Source organism: Carassius auratus, unplaced genomic scaffold, assembly GCF_003368295.1.
Source record: "Carassius auratus strain Wakin unplaced genomic scaffold, ASM336829v1 scaf_tig00042586, whole genome shotgun sequence".
In the NCBI taxonomy this organism is placed as follows: domain Eukaryota; kingdom Metazoa; phylum Chordata; class Actinopteri; order Cypriniformes; family Cyprinidae; genus Carassius; species Carassius auratus.
Genome location: NW_020526726.1, coordinates 2,563 through 28,506, shown reverse-complemented (window position 1 = coordinate 28,506; position 25,944 = coordinate 2,563). Strand labels below are relative to the sequence as shown.

At 36.1% G+C, this 25,944-nt stretch overlaps 1 protein-coding gene across 1 annotated transcript; it reads left to right on the top strand.

The window, feature by feature from the left end:
- Nucleotides 1–15,162: 15,162 nt before the first annotated feature.
- Nucleotides 15,163–25,397, top strand: LOC113085972 (fibronectin type III domain-containing protein 7-like). Its single transcript, XM_026255307.1, has 13 exons — nucleotides 15,163–15,178; nucleotides 15,257–15,517; nucleotides 15,636–15,905; nucleotides 16,109–16,366; nucleotides 17,430–17,699; nucleotides 17,845–18,108; nucleotides 20,308–20,568; nucleotides 20,646–20,909; nucleotides 21,566–21,826; nucleotides 21,979–22,242; nucleotides 22,356–22,619; nucleotides 22,921–23,181; nucleotides 25,075–25,397. Exons 1-13 carry the CDS (start codon nucleotides 15,163–15,165, stop codon nucleotides 25,353–25,355), a joined length of 3,195 nt encoding a protein of 1,064 aa, XP_026111092.1. The 3' UTR covers nucleotides 25,356–25,397.
- The last annotated feature ends 547 nt before the right edge of the window (nucleotides 25,398–25,944 follow it).

The following is a 25,944-nucleotide window of genomic DNA, read 5'->3' as shown; positions in this document are numbered from 1 at the left end:
TTCCCATGTTCTTGTTCAGTTCTGCACTCTCTGATGATGTCATCCTCATGGCAAATATGAACGGTTCAGACAGTGAAGCCTCCCACTCCAATGTACGAACAACTATATCAGCGGCACCACGACCTGTGCAGCCCACAGTGTACCACGTGGAATATGAAAAGCTGGGAACACAAGCCATGGACGCAAGAAGCATTACTCAGAATGCATCTGTTAGAGTTCTAACAGAGGATGATCGATCATTAGTTGCTGCCACTTCCGTGACTAACAGAAGAGGGGATGCTCAGCTCAGCTGGGTAAGAGCTATACTGCAAATGAGACGCACTCAGCATCACACTGCTCATGCCACAAGTAAGTATTAATAAAGGAAGTCGTTTATTGTTACCTGTAAATGGTTAGATTAGCCATCATTTCCATTGTGCTCTTCACAGCAGTGTGGTTATCCGTGCACTGGAGTATGAGGTGTCATGCCTCAGGAGGGCACTAGAGGAGAGTCTTGGTCACCTGCCTCATGAGAGCCAGAAGACTGATTATCCGAGTGGCAGGTATCCATTGGCGTGGAAGCATAAGGGACAGACCTATAGCCAGAACAGAGGCACCCCCCCACAGGTACTTCAAGTTAGGGTCCTGTAAGTGTCCAACTAAACTAGATTTTCCCCCCACAAATTATTGGTTCCCCAAAGAACCATTCAGTGGACAGTTCCTAAAAGAACCATTTTTTTTTCTTAGTGTGAAGAATAACCAGATGACCCTTTACACTATAAAGAGCCTTTAGTGCAATGGAAAAGTTCCACAGTTTTAAAAATGAATATCCTAAAAGGAATTTTTGAAGCAATGTCATAGTACTCCTGCAAAACATAGTAACATATACTTAACATATATACATTACTGTTCAGAAGTTTGGGGGTTGTAAGATTTTTTTTTTGTAAGAAATATTTTTATACAATAAGGATGTAAAGATAATAGAGATTTATAATGTTACAAAATATTCATATTTCAAATAAATGCTGTTCTTTTGAACTTTATATTCATCAAAAAATCACTAATTTCACAAAAACATGAAGCAGCACAAATGTTTTCAACATGGATAATAAAAATGTTTATTAAGTAGCAAAGCAGCATATTAAAAATATTTTTGAAGGATCATGTGACACTGAAGAATGTAGTAATAATGCTGAAAATTCAGCTTTGCATCACAGGAACCAATTCCTTTTTAAAATATATAAAAACAAAACATTTATTTTAATAATATTTAGAGTAATACTATATCACTGAACAAATAAATACAACCTTGGTGAGCATATATTGCAAAATCTTACTGACCCCAGACGTTTGAACAGTTGTATATTATGTACGTATTCAAATAAAGCATATATTAGGTTGCACGCTTTTCAGGAGGACTCAATACATAAGACATTAGACAAGGCCTTACAGGCAACTTTTCTGATGAAGCAGACCACAGACAGGATGGTGGACACTCTCTCTGCTGACCTGGCCAAGGCTCAGCTCCATAGGAAGTTATTGGGCCAACATCCTCTTAGCAGCAGAGCGGGCAGTTAGCTGTACTGTAATATAATCTCCCTAGGACATTACAATGGAGCATACTCTAAATTATTTCAATAATCTGATTTTACACATCTGTTTAAAAGTGTTTTACATTATCATCAAATAAAAAAGATGAAAGTTTGAAAAATTGCCTTTGTTATTTTTGTAATAATAATCATGACCAATAAGAGGCAGATTAGAACCTCTAAATGTAGCCATTATGACACAATACTAACAATAATGTAAGTGTTATGCAATAATAATGACCAGATTAGCACAATGCCAGAATACCTGTCTCTAGTATAGTGTATCATAAAACACCTAAGGATTTCCTTGCTGGATTTGACTTTTGTTAACACATACCATCATGTGTTCAATTCCAATGCAACTTCCCTCAGCTTCATAAGACTTTTTTCCTCTCACTTGAAACTCCAGCAGAGTCATCCACTGTCACAGACAAAACCAGCGCCGCTCAAGTTTCTGCCAATATGTAGTGCATGTGTGGTAAGCCTCTAGTCATTGCTATTGTTAATGTAAAGCGGCCTATGCACTCTTGTTGTTGTAGAATAAATATCCCTCTTTGCTGACTGCAAACACCTGTCACTATGTAATGTAGAGCCAGACTGCAACGTAATGTCAGTGTGTCTGATGAGACTTGGGCAGACTGGAGGCAACATTATATTTAAATTTTTTACAACTTTTTAAAACATAGTTCAAACAGTTTGTACATTACTTGAATCAGAGGTAAAAATTATATAAATACTGTTCAGTTTCTTGCACAGACCGATCATTTTGTGTCTTTACACATCAATGTATTGTCACGAGCCGCACGGTTTAATTTGTCCTGGGGGTAAACAAATAAACATACAATTTTCATATTTGGGTGAACTATCCCTTTAGGAAATGACAGGTAAATTGGGTAAAACATTTTTTTACTAATAGACATCACCATACTACCCCATAATCCATTAAGACATTGTATTTTGACAATTTTTCTGAAATGTTTAAATATGCAAATTAAGCATTTTCTAATTACATATGCACTAATTTCCAGAACAGCAATAGCATTTGATAAAGCTATATTCTACATTTTTTGTTTAATTTCAATGAAATATTAGAGTTAAAGGTTTTCATAGGATGGATTTTGTACATCTGATTTGATCACTCCATAAAACACGGCAAACAGTCAAAAAAAAAAAAAAAAAAAAAAAAAAAAACCCTACATTTTCACCAAACTTTAGGAATAAATCTGATGAATGATATATGAAAAACCCCTTTGTAAAAACCTGCAGAATATAGATAACATGGAATAAAACTGCCGGTGTATGTAAATGCTGCTGAAGTGGAGATTTCTGAGAAATAACTCATTGGGAGAAAACAGTCTTTTCAGATATGTACTGTAATTGAAGCAAATAGATAGTGTAATAAAATAAACACTTATGTATATTTGGGATGTTTTCAATGTTATAGAAGCAAAACAGCCATCAGAATGGTTCTGAAAATGGTTTTGCCTGTAGTGTCTTGCCTAAAATATATAGTATATTCAAAGGTAGCATATGGTTCATTCGTATGGGGGGAAAAAACAACATTAAAATAAAGTACAAAAATATCAGCTTTTAATAATATAAATGAGAAATGTCTCTCTCTCTCTCTCTCTCTCTCTCTCTCTATCTATCTATCTATCTATATATATATATATATATATATATATATATATATATATATATATATATATGTTTAAGTTTCAGCTTTGTTTTACTTGTATTAAACATGTGCAGACAACATCACAAGTGTGATTCTTGTATAATGCATCTGACTGGGAGAGTTACACTGTAAACAATCTCCTATAGCAATTACAGTGTAAAATACAGTAACTTTAGAGACACTTAAAATGAAAAAGTCAAATTTACATATCAGATGTCCTTCTCCCATGACTCCAATGAATATGCTACAACTCTAATGGTCCATTCTCTATTGAAAACCCAACAATGCTGAGGCAAACGCATCAGTGACCCAGATAAGTGTGATTTACAGGGTGGGATTTTGAATTGTCTGCCCCCAGGCCCCACTCCCAAACAAAATGAAATCGAAACACATTTTTTAAATATATATATAATTAATTTTTGCCTTTGTAACAAAGTTAATACAAATTCAAAATGCAATCCGGTATTTTTAGACATGAACTAAAATTCACCATAACACGCATCTGTTTGCTCTGACCTGTTTACTTCTGGTTGGTCACACAAAAATGTTCATGCGGCACCATTATACTGTAGCTGCTGAACCTGAATCTCATTATAAGGTCTGACTTATGAGTACCATGCCAGCGTGTTTTTTTCATTCATACTGAGGATTTTTCTTGCATCTGTTCTTTCCCAAAGTGATGCCTTTTCAATTATTTAAATATAAGAAGAAAAACAATCTAACTACCATTCAAACGTTTAGAGTCTTTTAATGTGTTTGAAAGAAGTCTCTTGTGCTTATTTTTGAAAATGGTTTCCTCTTTGAATTTATTTTAAATTGTAATTTATTCCTGTGATTCAAAGCTGAATGTTCAGCATCATTACTAATCATTCTACATCATTCTAATATGCTGATTCTAATCATCATTCTAATATGCGGATTTCCTGCTTAAGAAACATTCAAAAGAACAAAAGAAATACGCTAGATGTATTTCCTGTCACTTTTGATCAATTTTATGAATATTTGCTGTATTGATAACTTAAAAAGAACAAAAATAAAATCTTACTGACCCAAACTGTTTGAGTGGTAGTGTAGTGCTACTGTATAAAAGTCTTTTTCGACTGAGGGTTTCAGCTGAATCCCCTAAGCACTGGCTATATAACAGCAGAGATCCGTAGTCAGGTTTGGTAATTTTTCATGATACAGCAGGTATGTTGATGGCTGTGACTGATGTATGTCACAAAACCCAACATAAACCAGCATTTATTTGTTTGCGCTTGTCATGTATGAATCACTAAAGCATGTCATGTATGAATCTTTTGACACTGACATTCCTCATTTCATCTGTCTCTCTCAAAATGTTTGCTTAGATCTACTGCTTCTGTTCCTCCTTACAAAATCTGCCCCCAGTAATCTCACATGTCTTCACTAGAGTTTTAAAATAATATCACCAACTGTTTTCAGACAAGTTAAAATGCCAAAATCTGCAATCAATAGGCTGAGGTCTCATTATGAACTCATTAAGCTCTTCCAAGATCGAATCATATAAGCTATCCATGCATAGATTTATTTCTTTATACAATAATTTTAAGTGAAACTAAAAAGTACTAAAACAAAACATAATTGAGAGAAACTCCTGTAAAAATGTTGTTGTTTTTGAAGATTAGTAGTGTATGTTTCCGAGAAAATACTATTTTAGTCTACTTCAAAATAATTTTAATCTAGTGTGTTTCTTTGTTCTTAATTGTGAAAAACAGAATTGTGTTTCTACACCATTTTTCAGTGTATGAAATGGCAACAGCTCAGCAATAAAAATGAGTTGTCATACAAGTATGTGACATGCGTAGTACATGTTCTTAGTTTATAATGTTAAAAATTAAAAATCTTAGATCACAGAACATCAATCCTTTGTGACATTTCATGAAATGGGTACATTTTGTCTCCCTTGTAAACTGTAAAAGAATACTTTAACCTGATAACCAAATATGTGTGTGTGTGTGTGTGTGCATACAGTATATAGGCCTAAAACTCAAAATTGACAAGGCGACCACTTTAAGGAATGACACGGTTGTGTTTTTATCTTGTAGTAGCCTATCAATCAATTGTATGATTATTATACTATCCTAACCACTTCTCTTTCTGCAGACATCACGTTATCTGTGTTCACCATCATCTCCAAAAGTATGACGGTCCATTGGAGCGGACACACCGGCGCTAGCTCGGTTTAAGATTGTGGAAACCAAAAACACTTTGAGCCACAATCTTTACGAAGGACACTTTACAATCTATTTATTTATGCATTTATTTGTATGTGTATATGTTTGTTTGTTTATACAAAATAACTGATTAATTATAATTAGCATTATTATATATATATATATTTTTAAAGCGCTTTCATCTACCATCATTACAAAGTCAATAAATATTTTTTTCTTCTAGAAGTTTAGCTATTGGTTATTTATATATTGTAATTTAATTGGTTATTATTATAATTATTATGATGTTTTTTAATTGTGTGCCATCAGCTCCTGAGGTTCCCCTCATTCTTCAAAACTCCAAACACAGTGACAGCATCACAGTGGAGTTCGGTGTGGTGTCTGGAGCCACCAGCTACATCATCCGGGCAGAGAACGGGCTCATCTGGGCTTTTCTCTGAAAGCCTGGTGGACACTTCCCCCGGGACAGTGGTCGGTCTGCTGCCTTACACCCAATTCACACTCAGCGTGATGTCCGTCAACACTGGGGGAAGGAGTAAGCCTTCCTTACTCATGAATGCTAGAACAGATAAACTGACTAAAGACTTTCATTAAAACACCTTCTGCTTGATGAATCGATGGATTATGGAAAGTGTAGCCCTCAAATCCATGGCATAACACTATAAAGCTCAAATAAAAGTGTACCTTGTAGTCTTCCAACCAATCATCATTTACCAAAGATCACGCATGATAGAATAGAAGGAAACTTGAGCACTATTCCCTGTTTGGTTGACAATGAGTTGGTATTTAAAACCTGTAACAATAACACAGTATTGTTTACTCCAGGTATTATGCAGAGTTTGTACAACTAACTCAACCGACTGTTGATGGTAACAGCACCTTTAGCTGGACTTTATACCCACAACTGAATGAAAAGAAAAAACCCTGAGAACTAGGCTGTCAAGGAATGGCTTTGACGTAACATAAAGGGACGGGTTTCATGAAGTTTCATGTATAGCAGAACTTACACTTATCTCATTTCACCAACAGACTCACTGCAGGTTATTTGCATCCTACATCTGATCCAATCAGACATTTATACTAGTTTAATTTTAAAGCTAATTATAGTATATCTAAAGATGTATTTACTCACTCTTATGTTGTTTCAAACGTTCAAAAGTTTTTTTTTATTCTTCTGTGGAACACAAAAGAAGACATTTCAAGAATGCTGGTAACCAAATGGTCCCACTGACTTTCATAGTATGGACAAAAAATACTTTGGGAGTCAATGGGACCCAGAATTGTTTGGCTACCAACATTCTTCAAAATATCTTCTTTTGTGTTCCACAGAAGAATAAAAAAAAACTTTTGAACGTTTGAAACAACATAAGAGTGAGTAATGATCGAAATTCATCATTTGGGGTAGTAATTGCTTAGTCTTTTCCTGTGGTGATGCTCTTGCTGCATTGTCAGCTCTTTCTATTCTTTCTGTCTTTTATTATGCTAATAAAACTAAGTTATAAAAAGATTTTTCTCTCTCTCTGTTTGCAGTGTTGGTAGCCCCAGATCTGATTTCCAGCTCCACCAGCAGTGACACCATTATGATAGACTGGGATCCAGTGGACCACGCTGTGCTATACAGCCTGGTCATTACCCTGGTGGGTTCAGACCAAAAACAACAACAACAATAATAATAATTATCATTAAAATTGTTATCATTTATTATAATTATGATACCCAGTTATAATAATATTATTATTAATAATAATAATAATAATAATAATAATAATAATAATATAAGTTATAATAATATTATATATTATTTTGATTAATATTAAATAAAACATGAATGATATTTAAATAAATCTGAATATGTTTTATATAAAAGGTAGCTTATCAATGCATTTTACGTGAAAAAACTAAAAGAGGAAACAAGATATGACTTAAAGTAATTAAGCATATGTAAAAAATTCTAAATAAAACAAATAATAACAACATAATCATAAAATATATTGACATGCGTAGGAAACAAATTATGAAATAGTTAATAAAACAAAACTAAGTAAAACTAACTTAGGTACAAGATGATAATGTTTTATCTTCCAGAGACCTAAAAATCACATTTTATATATATATATATATATATATATATATATATATATATTTGGACTGATTTCCATGTTTCCTTGTCTTTTCAGTCACCTGTTTTGGAAACACTGTGAATGGGTGTGTATTCTAACTGAAACTCATCTAGAACCCTCAATTTTTTTATGAAATATAAATGTGATATATTAATAGAACAATTATATATGAATATTTTTAAAATATACATATTTAAAACAATTAAAATGAAATATTCTCCTAAGCATGTTCCTAATGACTCTTTCTGATATCTGCAGTGATCTATCGAGGCCAAAGAAATAAAACCTTATTTTAAGTGATTGTACATAAATTATGACCGAATGTTTACATTTAGTGTCATCACACACAGATCCAGAGTCTCACAGGACAGACTTACCCAGGGCATTTGAAACCGGAGGCCTTTGTGTCCACCAGAAGATAAAGTGTATCATGTCAACATGCTGGACATGTTTATTGCTGTACAGCCTGTGACATTAAAATATAACACTTGTACTCTTGGGACTCCAGATGCACATCTCAGTCAAAACATCTTCAGATATGATAAATGATAAAGTGTCTTGTTACTTGTTTTGAAACATTTAGGAAAACAAATGAATCTTATAAAGTATGTCTTAATGTCACCTAAAAAAACAAATTTGATTTTTAAGAAAGTCTTACATTTATTATATTACATTACATTTGGCGGGGATGCAACTATTTGAAAATCTGGAATCTGAGGGTGCAAAAAAATCGAAATACTGAGAAAATCACCTTTAAAGTTGTCCAAATGAATTCTTAGCAATGCATATTACTAATAGAAAATTAAGTTCTGATTTATTTTTGGTAGAAAATTAACAAAATATCTTCACTGAACACAATCTTTACTCAATATCCTAATGATTTTTGGCATAACTTTTTTTATTTTATAATTTTGACCCATACAATGTTTTTTTGACTATTGCTTAAAATATACCCCAGCGCCTTAAGACTGGTTTTGTGCTCCAGGGTCATATATATATATATATATAGATGTGTGTGTGTGTTTGTAGCATGGTGTGATGTGATGAGATGGTGTAAAAAAAAAAGAAAAGAAAAATGAATGATGAGAAGGTTGCAGGATATTGTCTTTGATGTGACATGAATGATGTTTAAACCATATACATTTCAGTGTATATTATCAAAGTTGGGCCGCCCACAAATGTCCGGTTCTCACGTCTTTTTGTCTTCTATCAAAGGGCACTGATGAAAGAAAATGGATCTCTGATGTCATAAACAGAGACAACAGGCCATTCTCTTCTCATGATCTTTAAAACCTAAAAGCAAATATATATGTTTGCTGTTTCTTATAAGACTGGTCTGAACAGTCAAAACTTTGCAAGGAAACCACAAAAGGTTTCTGTCTCCAATGTACAGTCACAAACCACACGGTTATCAGTTGATGAAACTTTCTCTTTCTCTATGCAATGAAGATCAACACAAGACTGTGCATATTTTATATCTATCTAATGGCACATGTGTTTATTAATGAAACCGAGATGGGAAACCTAATCATTTTTAGATTCAAAGTACCTTAAAGACATGGCATGACAAACAAAAGAATCAGATCCACGTCACGAACGTAGAGTTCCTGATCTGTGTTTTCATCTACTTCATGAAAAACGACACAAAAGAGGTTGTTCTATTTTATTACATAACACCATATTTAGTGGCACTTGCTAAGATAAGCATTACTGTTATCAATACTCGATTTGAACACACCCTGACTCATGAATATTAAACTTCCATAACTTATCCAGCACCATCTGTGCTATAGGTGAGTGGTACCTCAAATTAGATGAAAACCTTCTGCAGATTTACATCGAAAACCAGATCCAGCTGGCATTCACCTAGAAAAGATGCCTTGTAACATGTAAAACCAGGAACATCCTTGCAACCATTTATCAACATCGTAACAACATATAACAGCATTATGGCAAGTAGCCACAACATTCTATTATTGTGGCAGTTGGTTTTCAATGGGCAAGAACCACTCACATTTTCTTTAGAATAAATAAAAAATAAAGTTATTGAAATTTCGATTTTTACATTTTCTGAAGAAACTGTTCTACAAACAATGGCCATTTTTTTGCAAATCAAAGTTTAATACTTTGAGGTATATGAACTATAACAGAAAATTGGCCAAAGAAGACAGTAAGATGCTTTGGATAAAAGTGTCAGCAAAATGCATAAGCCAACATGCACCAGTGTATTGCTTCTGAGAGAAAAGATCCATTTTCTAGATCCATTTAGTGGAGTTGATGTTAGTTGGCAAAAGTCAGAGCCAGAAATATCACGTAATGTATGATGGACAGATACTTTGTTTGTTTTTAACTTCAGATTATTAATCCATCCTGTTGGAGATATCAAATATGTTTGAAATTCTGACCTTTTTTTGTAGAACGCATATTGCTTACATGTCATCGGGCTCTTAGCAGCGACTTTTTATCTCACAATTCCGGCTTTCTTTTCTGCTGTTGTGAGGTTACTTCTCACATTTCTGACTTCTCAGAATTGTGAGTATCTCATCATTTTTGACTTATGCAATTCTGAGAAAGAAGTTAGAATCATAAAGACATAAAGACTGAGACCTACTTTATATTAGGTTAAGTGTTGTTATTTACTATACACTTACTTTGAAATGAATAATTTGATACAATGCACTTACTGTGTACATACAAGTTTTTTCATTACTTTGTACTGTTTGAAAATACCATGCTGTTATTACACCTGTAATTCCTGTATAGTTACATCTATAATTACATTGTTGACCCTATAGCTGTACCCCTTAAACCTTACCATAACCCACTTCAAATCTTACCTGTATCCCACCTAAATAGCAGTAAAAGTGTTTAGCAATTCAACATGAACACAATACGCACATTAAACCCAACAATTCATTACAAACCCAATTCTGAAAAAGTTGGGACACTGAACAAATTGACATATGAAATGTTTAAACTGTGGCATCTCCTCTTCTTTTTATAACAGTCTGCAAATGTCTGCGGACTGAGGAGACAAGTTGCTCAAGTTTAGGAATAGGAATGTTGTCCCAATATTGTCTAATACAGGCTTCTAGTTGCTCAACTGTCTTCTTTGTCCCATCTTCCTCTTTATAATGCTCCAAATGTTTTCTATGGTTGAAAGATCTGGACTGCATGCTGGCCATTTCAGTACCCGGAGCCTTTTTCTACCCAGCCATGATGTTGTATTTGATGCAGTATGTGGTCTGGCTTTGTCATGTTAGAAAATGCAAGGTCTTCCCTGAAAGAGACGACGTCTGGATGGTAGCATATATGTTGTTTCTAAAACTACCTTTCTGCATTGATGGTGCCTTTCCAGATGTGTAAACTGCCCATGCCACACACACTCATGAAACACCATACCATCAGAGATGCAGGCTTCTGAAATGAGCGCTGATAACAACTTGGGTTGTCCATGTCCCAGTTTTCCAAAAAGAACTTCAAATTTTGATTCGTATGACCACAGAACAGTTTTCCATTTTAAATGAGCCTTGGCCCAGAGAAAATGCCTGCGCCTCTGGATCATGTTTAGATATGGATTCTTTTTTGACCTATAGAGTATTAGCCGGTGAATGGCATGCTGAATTGTGTTCACCAACAATGTTTTCTGGACGTATTACTGAGCCCATGTTATGATTTCCATTAAGGTCCGTTCACACCAAGCACGATAACTATAAAGATAACGATAAAGATATAGTTCTAAAAATCATTCTCAATATTAAAGAATAGCAGAGTCCACACCACAACTATTACGATAAAGGCACAGAGAAACGGTATCGTTGGAATCACTTTCAGAACGTTTTTTTTCCTGATGAACGATAAAACATTGCCAACCAATCAGAATCAATCCTGCTGTAATGAGCTCGAGAATTTAAAGCAGCAGACATGCATCCGCTTAGAATACACAGACAATATCGTTCGCTGGTGTGGACTCTAATATCGTTATCTTTATAGTTATCTTATAGTTATTGTTCTTGGTGTGAACGGGCCTTTACAGTAGCATTCCTTTATGTGATGCAGTGCCTTCTAAGGGCCCGAAGATCAAAGGGGAACCAGTATAGTTTTCTGGCCTGTTCCAGATTCTCTGACTCTTTAGATGATATTATGTACTGTAGAAGATGATAACTTCAAACTATATGCAATTTTCTCTGAGAAACTCCTTTCTGATATTGCTCCACTATTTTTCGCTGCAGCATTGGGAGAATTGGTGATCCTCTGCCCATCTTGACTTCTGAGAGACACTACCACTCTGAGAGGATCTTTTTATACTCAATCATGTTGCCAATTGACCTAATAAGTTGCATATTGGTCCTCCAGCTGTTCATTATATGTACATTTAACTTTTCCGTCCTCTTATTGCTACCTGTCCCAACTTTTTTGGAATGTTTAGCTCTCATGAAATCCAAAATGAACCAATATTTGGCATGACATTTCAAAATGTCTCACTTTCAACATTTGATATGTTATTTATATTCTATTGTGAATAAAATATAAGTTTATGAGATTTGTAAATTTTTCGATTCCTTTTTTACTCACAATTTGTACAGTGTCCAACTTTTTTGGAATCGGGTTTGCAATTAAGTAGTATTTAAAGACACTTAATATGAAGCTGGACCCAAAGTTGGGTAGTGTATTAGCTGCTATACACATTCATTTTACAGCCTTATAGTCTACGTCTGTTTTGTTTGAAATTTTGCAAAGAATTTTAGGAGAAACTTTACTTCAGTTAATACTTCTGTGCAACATATCCGAACTTCACATTTCCTGAACACATCTGAATAATAAAGCATCTTGATGTACTGAAGGGCAAACAAAATGTGATGGTTGTGATGGAACTTTGTTCAAAGTTACACATTTTGTTTATATGCAACATAAGTTAAAACTTTGTGTAATTTAACATTACATTAGATCCAGTTTCACCCTTCATTACAATTATGAAGTTGTACTTCCCGTGTAACTCTGAATTAATTCCTACTTAAATACAAAAATTTGGTACTTCCACAGAAAAGATAAAAGATTCTCATTCACGGCTTGGAAGCAAACCTGATCACACCTGGACTCCACCTGTGTTAAAGCAAAAGAAACTATAACATTAAAGACACTGACCTTAACCACTATACAAAACCATTGGAGTTGGACGGACACAGAGTTGGGTTTATGTTTCAGGCTTTGAATTGAAGAGGCGGATTTCCTTTCCCTAATAGCTTCTTGTTTCTGGGATCAGTGAGACTGAGACACAGACACTCTATTCCTTCATTATCTTTCTTTTTAAAGTACCAGAACACCCTGTTTTAGGCACAGTGATGAATTCTGAGAGTGTAACATTCTGTTGCTTTCTGCATTCCCAGTGCAGTTAAGAAGAAGTATGGAAGATCTCTCATATTTTGAAAAGATGAGGCTGTACTCTAGACTTAAGAGCTATAATAATAGATGAAAAGTGATGTAGCATTAGAAGTTGTGTATTATCCAGGTGTGCCAGAAGAAAAATAACTGCTTCCAAAACAAGATTACATAAGTTGAATTAATGACACAGTAAAAAAAAAAAAAAAAAAAAAAAAAAAAAACCGAAAAAAATAAAAGCTTGTGTAAAAATTCAAAAAAGAGTTAATGATTTATAGAGCTGAAATTCTTAAAAAAAAATAATAATAAAAAAAAATTTGCTACTGGTTTATCATTTTTATCATCATATTACAGATGCTCCTGCTTCAGATACAGCCATTAATAACATGAAATGCAATGACATCATCATTACAGAAGATGATATTAAACCAGGATTAAGGTGAAATAAGAGGGGGAAATGTGTGTTTAATATCCAGTAATTTAATCTTTCTTTAACATCACACCAAACTGCTTGAGGCAAGCCAGTACAAGGATGGGAATTTCACTCTTTCCATTATCCTGAACCTATTTCACTGAAACTTAAGATTAACAACCTGTTCTATATCACTAACCACACAAAAATAACCTTTACACACCAGTGAGCTCTTCATTTGAGCAAATTAACATTTTAAAATGAAGTAATTGTTAAAAAGATGGCACATATCTAGAGAGAACTATAATTTCAAAAATGTTTTTTTGTGAAAAGTGGGGACATCCCATAGTCGTAATGGTTTTTATACTGTACAAATAGTATATTCTATCGGCCTTCACCAACCCCACACCTAACCCTTTTTTACTTTCTCAAAAAACTCATTCTGTATGATTTATAAGCGTTTTGAAAAATGGGGACATGGGTTATGTCCTCATAAGTCACCCTCTCCTTGTAATACCTGTGTCATACCCATGTCATTATACAGAGTTGTGTCCTGATATGTCACAAAAACACACCCACCCACACACATACACACACACGTTTGTTTTTGTGAAAAGTGAGGACATCCCATAGGCGTAATGGTTTTTATACTTTTCAAACGGTATATTCTATAGGCCTTCACCAACCCTAACCCTAACCCTAACCCTTTTTTACTTTCTCAAAAAAAAAAAAACCATTCTGTATGATTTATAAGCGTTTTAAAAAATGGGGACATGGGTTATGTCCTCATAAGTCACCCTCTCCTTGTAATACCTGTGTCATACCCATGTCATTATACAGCGTTGTGTCCTGATATGTCACAAAAACAAGAGCACACACACACACACACACACTTGGATGATGTCTTCAGCCCAGAGGCATCTATCCACCTGCCCTCATTTTGGATGCACTGATTGGTTCATGCAGAGCAGGTATACTCTCACCATGCCACAAAAGATTTCAGTTTTCTCTCTGTGTTAGAAAGTGTATGTATTTTTACTTATGTGTAACTTATTAGCACATTAGGCATCTAATCAGAGATGCATCTTCCAGGGACACTGTTCATATTTGTAACTCTGTTTTCAGTGGCACAGGTATTTATTAATTTGTCAAATCTGTTAATGATGTATTGTTAATTTTTTTATGTTTGAAATCCTTATGATTAAATTGTCTCTTACATTCTTCTTTGTACTAAGGTAATAGAAGCTACTACTGCAAGTAAGTATTTAATTCTTACTTTCTATGTATTTATTTACTTATTGTATTATTTATTTTAGTAATAATAGAGGAATTAAGAATATTAATACAGTGCAGTACTATGTATCACAGTTTATTTTTTATAGAGAGTTTTATAATTGTTTATAATTTTTAGAGATTAGAAATATATATATATATATATTTGAGCAAAAATAATAAATATTTAGGAATGTTTTTAACTAAATATATAGTATTAGCACACACCATTATATCTTGAAGTGACTTGATTTGTGAAGATATAAAAAAAAAAAAAATCTTTTTTTCTCCAGACTGTAATATAACATCAATATTATCACCCACTGCATCGTCTCTGCTTGTAAAATGGAACACTTTCCCAGGTGCAACAAGCTATACTCTGGATGTCAGGGCTGTGAATTCAAACAACACGGCACCGATAACTATTACACTCGCTGCATCCGTTGCGGAGAGACTAGTCCAAGCTTTGAGACCTGGACAATTTTATCTAGTGACTTTTAAAGTGTTTGTGTTAAACCATATGTCATGCATCAACTCCATGACAGCACAGACAAGTAAGTTATCGACCCACATATATTTAAACAAATGTTTAGACATTTTTTATATTGATTTTATTTAATTTATACCTACAGTTCCTGCCACCTCACAAATAACATATTCGAAGGCAATATCAAGCACCTCGATCAGGTTTGAGTGGTCCAGTGCGCAAGGAGCCGATAGTTACATTTTGGTGGTGAATGGAACTTTCCATCCTGAGACTCAAAACTTTACATACACAACGCTAAATGGACAGGTAGACAACCTCCAGCAAGCCACTTCATACAGCTGTTACGTTTATTCCTCCAATCCTGCAGGACTCGGTGCCAAGAGCCTTGTCAAAACCATCAGAACGTGTAAGTCTACTTGGTTCTTTCCCATTTTGTGCTATTTTCGTTACAGCAGTTTTGGTATACTGTCAATGACATGTCGCCTTCCTATAACTGACAATTAGCAAATTTATTTGTTCAACAGTGGTGCAGCCACCGAATAACGTGGCCGTGACAGAGTTAACTCAGGGCATGGCTCGCGTAACATGGAACAGTGTTTCAGGCGTCCTGCTCTACCAGATGTCAGTGACAGCCAATAACAAGCCGGGATTTCCCCCGGTTCTTAAGAACGTCTCTGGTACCGCTATGAATATCTCAAACCTGGAGCCGTGTACAACATACACAATAGGGGTTGCATCCATCAACATGTTCCTGGAACCAGGAGAGTCCACCAACTTCACCTTCTTAACCTCCAGTAAGTCAAGATGAAGCAGAACATTTCACAGTAAAACCTTTAAATGAAATCGTAAAGTAACAGATGTATGCCTTGATGTGTTTTGGATGCTTAGACTTTCTTCTAGTCCAGAACCAACACTAAAACCAGCCTAGACATCAATGCTGGTCTTTTCAGCATCTGGATTTGCAGAACTCTAACATATTACTTCTTGTTTATCTCAGCCATTTCAACAGTTTCCTCCATCTCTGTGGAGTACAGCTGTCTTACTTCTACAGCAATAGTCAGGTGGGATGTGGTTTTTGGTGCCACATTGTACCGCGCCGTCATTACAGATGGTCAAGGCCGGTCTTTTAACTGCACTTCCACGAACTCCACCTGCCAGTTCTTGATGCTGGTCTGTGGAGAACGATACACTGTACGGATTACAGCCATTGGTAATTGTGAAAGCACTTCTGACGGCACCTACGTCTTTGAGACAGGTAAAGATTTCCTTTCTTAAAGGTCACACTCACACCTCATCAAGTCCTCTGGGACAGAAGTTTTCAACCTTTGGGGCCCAGAACCTGTTATGGGGGAGCAAGAACCTGTTAATTCAGAGGCATACACTCAAGTTATTATGAATACAATCTAGCAAATATTTAACCATCCACTAGGGGGCATTCTGATAAGTCACACAGCTAATCAGTCGATGACAGTTAGGGCAGAGTTGTCGTGATCAAGTTTCGATATCAAGGCTATCACTCAAGATTGACAGTGGAAGATGGTGTACGGTTAGCCGTGTCAGTAATAATTCAACCACAGATTTTTTAGGTGGGCTTCAGCCTCTCCCATCTGTCTTCTCAACCCCCCCACCCCAAACTAGCTGAACAATTTGGCCAGTACAGCTTCCTTAAGAATGTAAATTTTTTGTCTTTAAAATCGACACGTACTGCGCATGTGTACATACCTAATATATACTGACGCATGACGTCACCGTTTTCAAAGGATTCCTGCATTGGGTTTTTACATTAGAAACGATAATGGTGCCGTTTTCAAAAATGTAGCCTACACTTTGAAACCTGTTTTTCAAAATATGCGTTTTCAGTCCCTAAAATGCCATTGTCGTGTAAACGAGTCAAAATGCATAAAAAGTTTTTGGTTGAAGACATTGTTGTGTAAACGGGCCCTTATCCCTAAAGTTAGTATATCTACCTGCCTTATCTAACGCTATCTTTCTCATCTTGTATTTTTATATACTCTCTTAAAGAGATATTGGACCCAAAAATACAAATTCTATCATCATTACTCACCCTCATTTCAACCTGTATGAGTTTAATTTTTGGACCCCATTTACTTTCATTGTATGGACAAAAACAGCAGTTATTCTTGAAATGATCTTCTTTTGTGTTCGACAGAAAATATTAAGTTATGCAGTTGTTTTGAACAACATTAACTTAAATGATGAGGATTTTTATTTCTGGGTGTATTGTTCCTTTAAACCAAAAAGGAATTGTATATTTCACCAGCAAATTCATTTCTCTCTCCCATCTCTCAAACAAACAGCACCCTGCCCACCCAAAGCCCCACAGCTGTACCGTGAGTGTTCCACTAATGTCATCTTGTTCTCGTGGGATTCCACCAACAACACGGCTTATTACTTCGCCATAGCTGTGGACTCAGACCAACTGGTAACTGAATGCCTCACTGTGGACACCTCCTGTTTTTTCACCGACACCGTCTGTGGTAAAACCTACAGCTTCTATGTCAGATCCATCTACACCGGAGGACTAGACTGCAACACTGGATACACAGACGGGGTGGTGATCAAAACGGGTGAGTCAGTCATTTTGGTAAAAATGTATAAATATTGAATTTTCCATTATATTCCGTTATAAGCACTATACAAATAAATGTGAGTTTGAATTGTTTTTAATTAAAATTCTTTATTTTGGCCCCCTCTGTCTCCTTACCCATGTAGCCCCATGTTTACCGCAGAACATTTACACAACAGCAAACTGTGCTAGCATCAGCAGTGCCGTCATTACTTGGCATGAGGCCGCAGGAGCCAAGACCTACATTGTGGAGGCCCGCGGCAATCGTAAAGATTTCTACAACTGTTCGTCTGCAAACACAAGCTGCACACTAACAGACCTGGAATGCGGAGAGAGCCTGAGCGTGTGGATTGTTGCCACAAATGGTGACTGTACTACTGATCCTGTGCTGGGAGAGGTGGCAGAGACAGGTGAGTGATTCTGGGTGATGTGGTAATACCAATTGCAATGTAAATACCATTGCATATGAATATGAACTCATAAAAAAAGTACTGTGGCATGGTTTTAGATTGTGATACTATACACTATTTCTCCCACCGTAGTTCCGTGCATACCTCAGAATGTGTCCGCTGTGAAGACTTGTAGTTCAGAGTCTGCCTCTCTCACATGGAACAATGCCAATGGTGCCGTCTTGTACATTGGAACAGCAACGCACATAGACGGTACAGTTCACACCTGCGCTGCCATGGCGCCAGAGTGCACATTCCCAAACCTGCGATGTGGCGAGACATATGATGTGAAAGTCAAAGCAACTAACCTGCAATGCAACAGTTCTGAGAGTCAACATGTCACCCTGCAGACGGGTAGGTGCACAGATCCAAAAAAGATGAATAAAAGGGGCCAGATATTTAAAATGCTAAATAAATTACAAATGGAAATACAAAAAGATGAATGAATAGAAATGGCTAGAAATTTCAAATAAATGTATTTCTTCATCTGGTTAATTTATTTTTTAAATAATGTAAAATCTAAAATAAAAAAGAGGATAAGGGGGCCAGATAATAAAAAAATAAATAAAAGAGGTCAGATACTTAAAATGTAAATAAACAAAAAAAAAAGAGGATAACCACCTTGACTAGTATTTGAGTACGTACATGGTAGTATTGCATCCTTCATATCTCTTAAGAGTCTTTAGTTTTATCAGATTTATAAAAGACAGAGGCTGATTTATGATTCTCTCCAAAAACAGCCGAGCTCCTTGAGGCGTGCCGTGGGCGGAGCTAAATAGTCAGGGGCATGCTCAGTTTTTGCGTAGTGATCGTCTGAAAGCTGTGACATTGATAGAAAGAAATCAGGAACAAAAACTTTATTGACTTAAATTTGATTTAATTTATGTATAATACAACTGTCTAAATGCTGTGAAGAAACAAACACAATTGCATAACACTTGCTGTTCCGTAGAACCAAACTGCATCTAAATCATTCTTGAGCACGTCCCGTGCAGCGCTGCAGATGACTTCCGTAACCCACATTAATGGGCATGCTCTTTCTCTCTGCTTGATGTGTGTGTGCTCTTCCAGGAGAAGTGTCCACACAAGGAATTCAGCCCTTTATGACAAGAAACAAACCTTGAACCTGATCCCTGGCACAGAAATACTCCGTCATATGTCCAACTTGTTTTTTTTTTTTTTTTTTTTTTTTACTTTGGTCATGTTTAGCATGAAAGTCCAATTCTTTTAACAGTGTAAATAAGTCAGAATGCATGAAATAGCATTTGCTCTTCCTTTTAAAATGTTTAAATACAAAATGTGTAAAAAAATACAAATAAATAAATAACAATAATACTAAAATAATTTAAATCAGGAATAAAGGAGACTGGACATCTAAAATGTAAAATTAGAAAATTAAGTAAAAACAAAAAATAAAAGGTGATGAATTAAAGATGCCATATTTTTAAAATGTAAAAGAGAAAGAAATATAAAATAAAAATAAAATGGTATAAATAAAAGGTAAAATATTTAAAGTGTAAAAAACTGCTCCGGGTGTGTGTTCACGGTGTGTGCTTGTTCACTGCTGTGCACTTTGGATGGGTTAAATGCAGAGCATGAATTCCAAGTATGGGTCACCATACTTGGCTGTATCTCATGTCACTTACACTTTAAAAAAAAAATAAAAGTAAAAAAATATGAATAAAAAGGCCCAAATAAAAATGTTTTAATAACAAATAAAACAGGAAAAATAAAAGAGGCAAGATATTTAAAATGTAATATAACAAAAAAAAAAAAAATAATAAATAAAATAGGCAAATTAATATAATAGGCAGGTATTTAAAATGGACATACTTTTAAAAACTAAATTAACAAAAAATTTATAAAAAAGTACAATAACAATAACAGAGGGTAAATAAAGTTGCCCAGATTTGTAAAAAGTAAAAAAAAAAAAAAAAAAATAGGAAGGATTTTTAAAATGTAAAATAAATAAACAAATAAATAAATAATAAATGTATGGTCTTCATATTTATCTTATTAAAATTATTTTATCTAGCATTTTATATACCGATATCAATCGACCTGTGGTTTACTGTTTTTAAAAGAATTACTTTTAGATAAAAGTAAAACAAAAGATTTTCTGATGTACACAAAGTAAATCTAATACATTTGCGATTGTAGCTCCATGTGCTCCAGTCAGAGTGGGGGTCACTAGAGACTGTGCAGCGAATCACGTGATAGCAAGCTGGCAGGCCCTTCAGGCTGGGAGTCTGTACACGGCAGTACTGCAGGATGAACATGGACCCAGAGTTAACTGCAGCACCAGCTCTAACAACTGCACATTCACAGACCTGCTCTGTGGAATGAACTACAACCTCACAGTCACAAGGAATGATGGTCAATGCAGGAGTCTGCCATCCTCATCCATTCAGATACAGTCAGGTAACAGTCATGTGATCATGCATGCATGTTTACACAGTAATAACAGATCTTTGAAACCGATTATCTATCTCCTTTAGCTCCCTGTGACCCTCAAAACATCACAACTGTGCTCCAGTGTGACACCAACACAGCCAACGTGACATGGGCTGCCAGCGCAGGAGCTAATGGGTACACAGCAATTGCAACAGACAGGCAGCAGCAACGTTTAGCTTCTTGTCACTCTATGGGAACTTCCTGTCAGCTGACCTCTCTGCCGTGTGGGATGAGACTAAATGTGACTGTCCAAGCTGATGGCACCACCTGCAACAGCAGCTCTCAACCTAAAGCTGTAGTGGAAACAGGTGACAGCTCATGTTAACTTTTGCTGATATATGTGAATCATAACAACAATGTTTGGCCCTTAAATGTATTAGACAGAAAAAAGTAGCATTTTATTTTATCCAATTATGTATATATCTATAAAATATATCCTGGCTAACCACAGGTGTAGTTCATTAGATTAACTATGAACATGACCCACTAATTATTTTATTCAGTAAGAAAACATTACAGTAAAGACATTGAAAATGTTACAAAATCTTTTGAATTTCCTATTCATGAAAAAAAAAAAAGATTTTTTTTTATTATCATGGTTTCTACAAAAATACTGAAAATTGATTGCAACAAATCAGCATATTAGAATGATTTCTCAAGGATCATGTGATACTGAAGACTGGAATAATGGGTGCTGAAAATTCTGCTTAAACATCACAGGAATAAATGACATTTGAAAATATATTAAAATAGAAAACAGGCTATTTAAATTTAAATAATATGTCATAATATTACGTTTTTCTTTGTATCTTTCATAAAATAAATGCAGCCTTGGTGAGCATACAAAATGTCTTAAAAACAACAACAACAAAAAACCCTACTAACTCTTAAACTTTTGAACAGTACTGCATATATATGCTTTTTATATATAAATTATTTTTTCATATCACTTCTTTTTCTCTAGCTCCCTGCATTCCCACCCGTGTTGCTGCCGCTCTAAACTGTACATCCAACATTGCTTCCATCACCTGGTACAGTGCACTTGGTGCCACTTGGTACTTGGTAAAGGTGGAAAGCAGCCAAGGGTACAAGACATCCTGCAACAACACTGTCACTCAATGTGATATCCCAAACCTGCAGTGTGGCCAGGAATATTCCATCACAGTCATGGGCATGAATGGTGTCTGCATGGGCCCGGCTAGCCAGCCTGTCACTCTCGTCTCAGGTACTTGAACTCTGAACAAATAAGAAACTACGTAGTAAAACCTTAGCAACCATACAGCAATACCTTAGCAGGTTTTTCATGGCAAGCACCATTCAGTAAATGTAAAAACATTTTCTGCAGTTTTATGTGTTAACATTTTTGTCATGATCCAGCACCGTGCCACAACACTGGCATTCAAGCCAGTCTGGACTGCCGCAGCAACTCAGCACTCATTTCTTGGACACCAGGCAATGGTTCATTAAGTTTTAATGCAACACTACAGTCGCTCCAGGACCCCCAAAAGCACAACTGCTTCACCAATGGCTCCTCCTGCAACATTGGCTCACTGCCGTGTGGTCAGCACTATAACATCTGTATTACAGGATACGGCCAGACCTGTTCAACCTCTTCTAAAGCCTTGGTCACTCTAGACACAGGTATAACATTAAATAATAACACACAGTGCAAATTTGGTGATTCTTCTGGCATCAAATGATCAACAGAGCTAAAATCTTCTGCTTTTTTGTGGCATGAATCTTTTCCTTTCCAGCTCCATGTGTTCCCACTCAAGTCAATGTGTCATTATCTTGTGGGTCGGACACTGCATCTGTTTCCTGGGCAGCATCCAGTGGCCTTGTTTCATACTATACAGTAACAGCAGTAGATGATAATGGACGTACTCTAACCAGCAACTCCAACAGAACTTCCTGTGACATCAGCGGCCTGTCGTGTGGTCAGGCGTACAATGTGTCAGTCACAGCTATGAGTGTGGACTGCACTGGGCAACGCAGTGAAGTGCGTCGCATCAGTACTGGTAAATATTTTCTCTAAAATTGTATTTTGCATACTGAAAGTTTGTAAAGTAGTGTTTAAATCCAGAACTTTTAAACTATAGTACACAATATTATTTTCTGCTATATATGAAAATTTAAAAAACTCTCTCGCTGTAACACTTACTGTATAACTCATGTTAAGTGCTTTGTTTGATGACAGTACTTCACATTTTAAATGTATTTTACAGTACACAACAGATTCTGTAGAGAAAGCTTTTTTTTTAGCCTGGAATATTCTTTTAAAAATTCTAAAGTAATACTTTGTTTACCTTTGTCTCCCAGCACCCTGTGCTCCTCAGTCTGTGGTCAGTCAGCTCTTAGACTGTCGAACAGGTGATGTTCAGATCAGCTGGCAGTCGAGTAAAGGGGCACAGATCTACTATGCTCAAGCAAAATCCACAGTCAAGACTCTGGTGTGTAACTCTACCTCCACGTCCTGCATAATCCCTGCAATTTGCTGTGGGCAGACGCACAATATCACTGTGGTTGCAGTGGCCAACAGCTGTAGCTCCAACACCAGTGTGGCCAGTCAGGTCACGGCAGGTACAGTAGCATGTGGACAAAGCTGCAAGCTTCTATTCTAAATATGCATATGTAATTAATTATTATCACTACCAGGTAAAATACAGTGAATTTATATATATATATATATATATATATATATATATATATATATATATATATATATATATAATTTATATATATATATATATATATATATATATATATATATATATATATATATATATATATATATATATATATATATATATATATATATATATATATATATATATATATGGTTTTTATTGCCCCACTCCAGTGCCATTCTTCCCAGAGGTTCATGAGGAGCTCACCAGGTCATGGATGTCACCTTTTACTGCCAGAAACTGGCTTGGTAGTTCCTCCTCCCTCACCATAATGGATGGTGGAGCAACCAAAGTGTATATGGAGATCACCCTGGTGGACCAGTCAGTTGCAATGCAGTTGTGTCCTGGTACTGCCTCCATATGGCAGGGCAAACGGTCCCTTCCCTCCCGGGCCTGTAAACACATGTCTGTTCTGACCGGCAGTGCTTATGTGGCCTGTGTAGAGGCTGCCTCCATCATACAGGCCATGGCATTACTGCAGGTACACTAGGTTTAGGCACTGACGGACTTTTATAAGGGTGGACTCGATCTGGAAGTTCTAAAAGAACTCTGAACCGCAACTGACCTTGGCGAGTTCTCTGAGTCATGCGATGTTCATGCTTGTGGTCCAGGAGTGCCATCTCTGGCTGTGTCTGGCCAACATGAAGGGCGTAGACAATGTTCAGTTCCTTAATGCCTCCATGTCCCAGACCGTCCTCTTCGGCAACACAGTCGAGAGTTTTGCCCAGCAGTTCTCGGATGCACAGAAGCAGACTGAGGTGATTTGACACATCCTGCCCTGGGGGCAGCTGCTGCCTCCACCCTTCTTCTCATCACCAAGGGCCATGCTGAGCATTGCCGTGGAGCCAGTCACAGGGCAACCACCCAGCCCGTCTCACCCCCCGTTGCTCATCGGGAGATGGTAAACGCAACACTCCCTCCCCTGTAGAATGGCTGGGCAGAGAATATTTTGTTTTGTTTTATTCCGCCAATGACTTCTCGATCGGTGCTTCCCAAACACTCAACAAAAAAGATCACTGGGTCTCAAGAGAGCACGGAAAGGAGTTTATGGTCCAGAGGCCGATTACACTAATCCTCTTATGTTGCCAGCAGGCTGTTTGAGAGTGTCAGGGTGTGGACGGGACCCCAACTGCAGTGGCATATCAGTTGCCGGGAGTTGTTAGCAGTATGCCTTGCCTTGAACCATCTCAGAGGATGCTTACAAGGCAGGTATGTACTGGTCCGTATGGGCAACACTGTGACGGTTGTGTACATTAACCTTCAAAGGTTGTCTGCGCTCCCATCGTATGTCACAACTCACCTGCCACCTCCTCTCCTTATACTTGTGCTGTGATCAGCAGCAGCTGGATGTAATCATCGCATGCCAATGTGCACTGGCTCGTTTAGTTTACACTCGAGGCAAATTGGTCTCTCTAGCAAGATTCCCAATTCGTCGGTCACCGACGTGACATCTCTGTTATACTATGTCTAAAGTATGCTCTGCACATTTTCTTTTTCATGATACACAGGTCGGTAAGATTTTTGAAAGAATTTAATAAATATAATTAATACATTAAATAAATGTTTCTTTCTGAACAATCAAGTGACACTGAAGACTGGCATAATGGTTGTTGAATCCAGCTCTTTAACAGTGTAAAAAAGTCAGAATGCATGAAATAGCATTAGACCTCCCCTTTTAAAATGTAAAATACAAATTGTGTAAAAAAAAAAAATAATAATTTAAATGAGGAATAAATGTTTACATAGCAATAACAGATCTTTGAAACCGACTATCTATCTCCTTTAGCTCCCTGTGACCCTCAAAACATCACAACTGTGCTCCAGTGTGACACCAACACAGCCAACGTGACATGGGCTGCCAGCGCAGGAGCTAATGGGTACACAGCAATTGCAACAGACAGGCAGCAGCAACGTTTAGCTTCTTGTCACTCTATGGGAACTTCCTGTCAGCTGACCTCTCTGCCGTGTGGGATGAGACTAAATGTGACTGTCCAAGCTGATGGCACCACCTGCAACAGCAGCTCTCAACCTAAAGCTGTAGTGGAAACAGGTGACAGCTCATGTTAACTTTTGCTGATGAATGTGATTCATAACAACAATTCTTACAGAAAATTTGGTCCTTAAATACATTAGATTTATAAATTTCAGTGCATTAGATAAAAAAGTAGTATTTTCTTGTTTATTTTATCAAATTATATATATCTGTATATCTGTAGAATATGACCAATTAAACCCACAAACACTTATGTTATGTTATTTAATTATGTGACATTCATTTATTTTTAAACCATAGCTTAAGTGTCTACATTTTTTTTTTTCAGGGTCCACATGTATTATAAACAAACAAAGAATTTAAAAAACTATATACACCAAAATTCAAAGGTTTAGGGTCAGTAAGATTGAAAAAATAAGACAAATTTGTTATAATATATATTTTTTTGTTTGGAAAGAAATTAATCATTTTATTCGGTAAGAACCAATTTATTCGTTCAAAAGTGACAGTAAAGCCATAATGTTAGAAACTATTTACATCTCAAAGAAATAATGTTCTTGTGAATTTTCTATACATCAAAAAAAAAAAGTGTCTCTGCAAATATTTAGCAGAACAGTTGTTTTGAAAGTTGATAATAATATTTTTCTTATGCACCAATTCAGC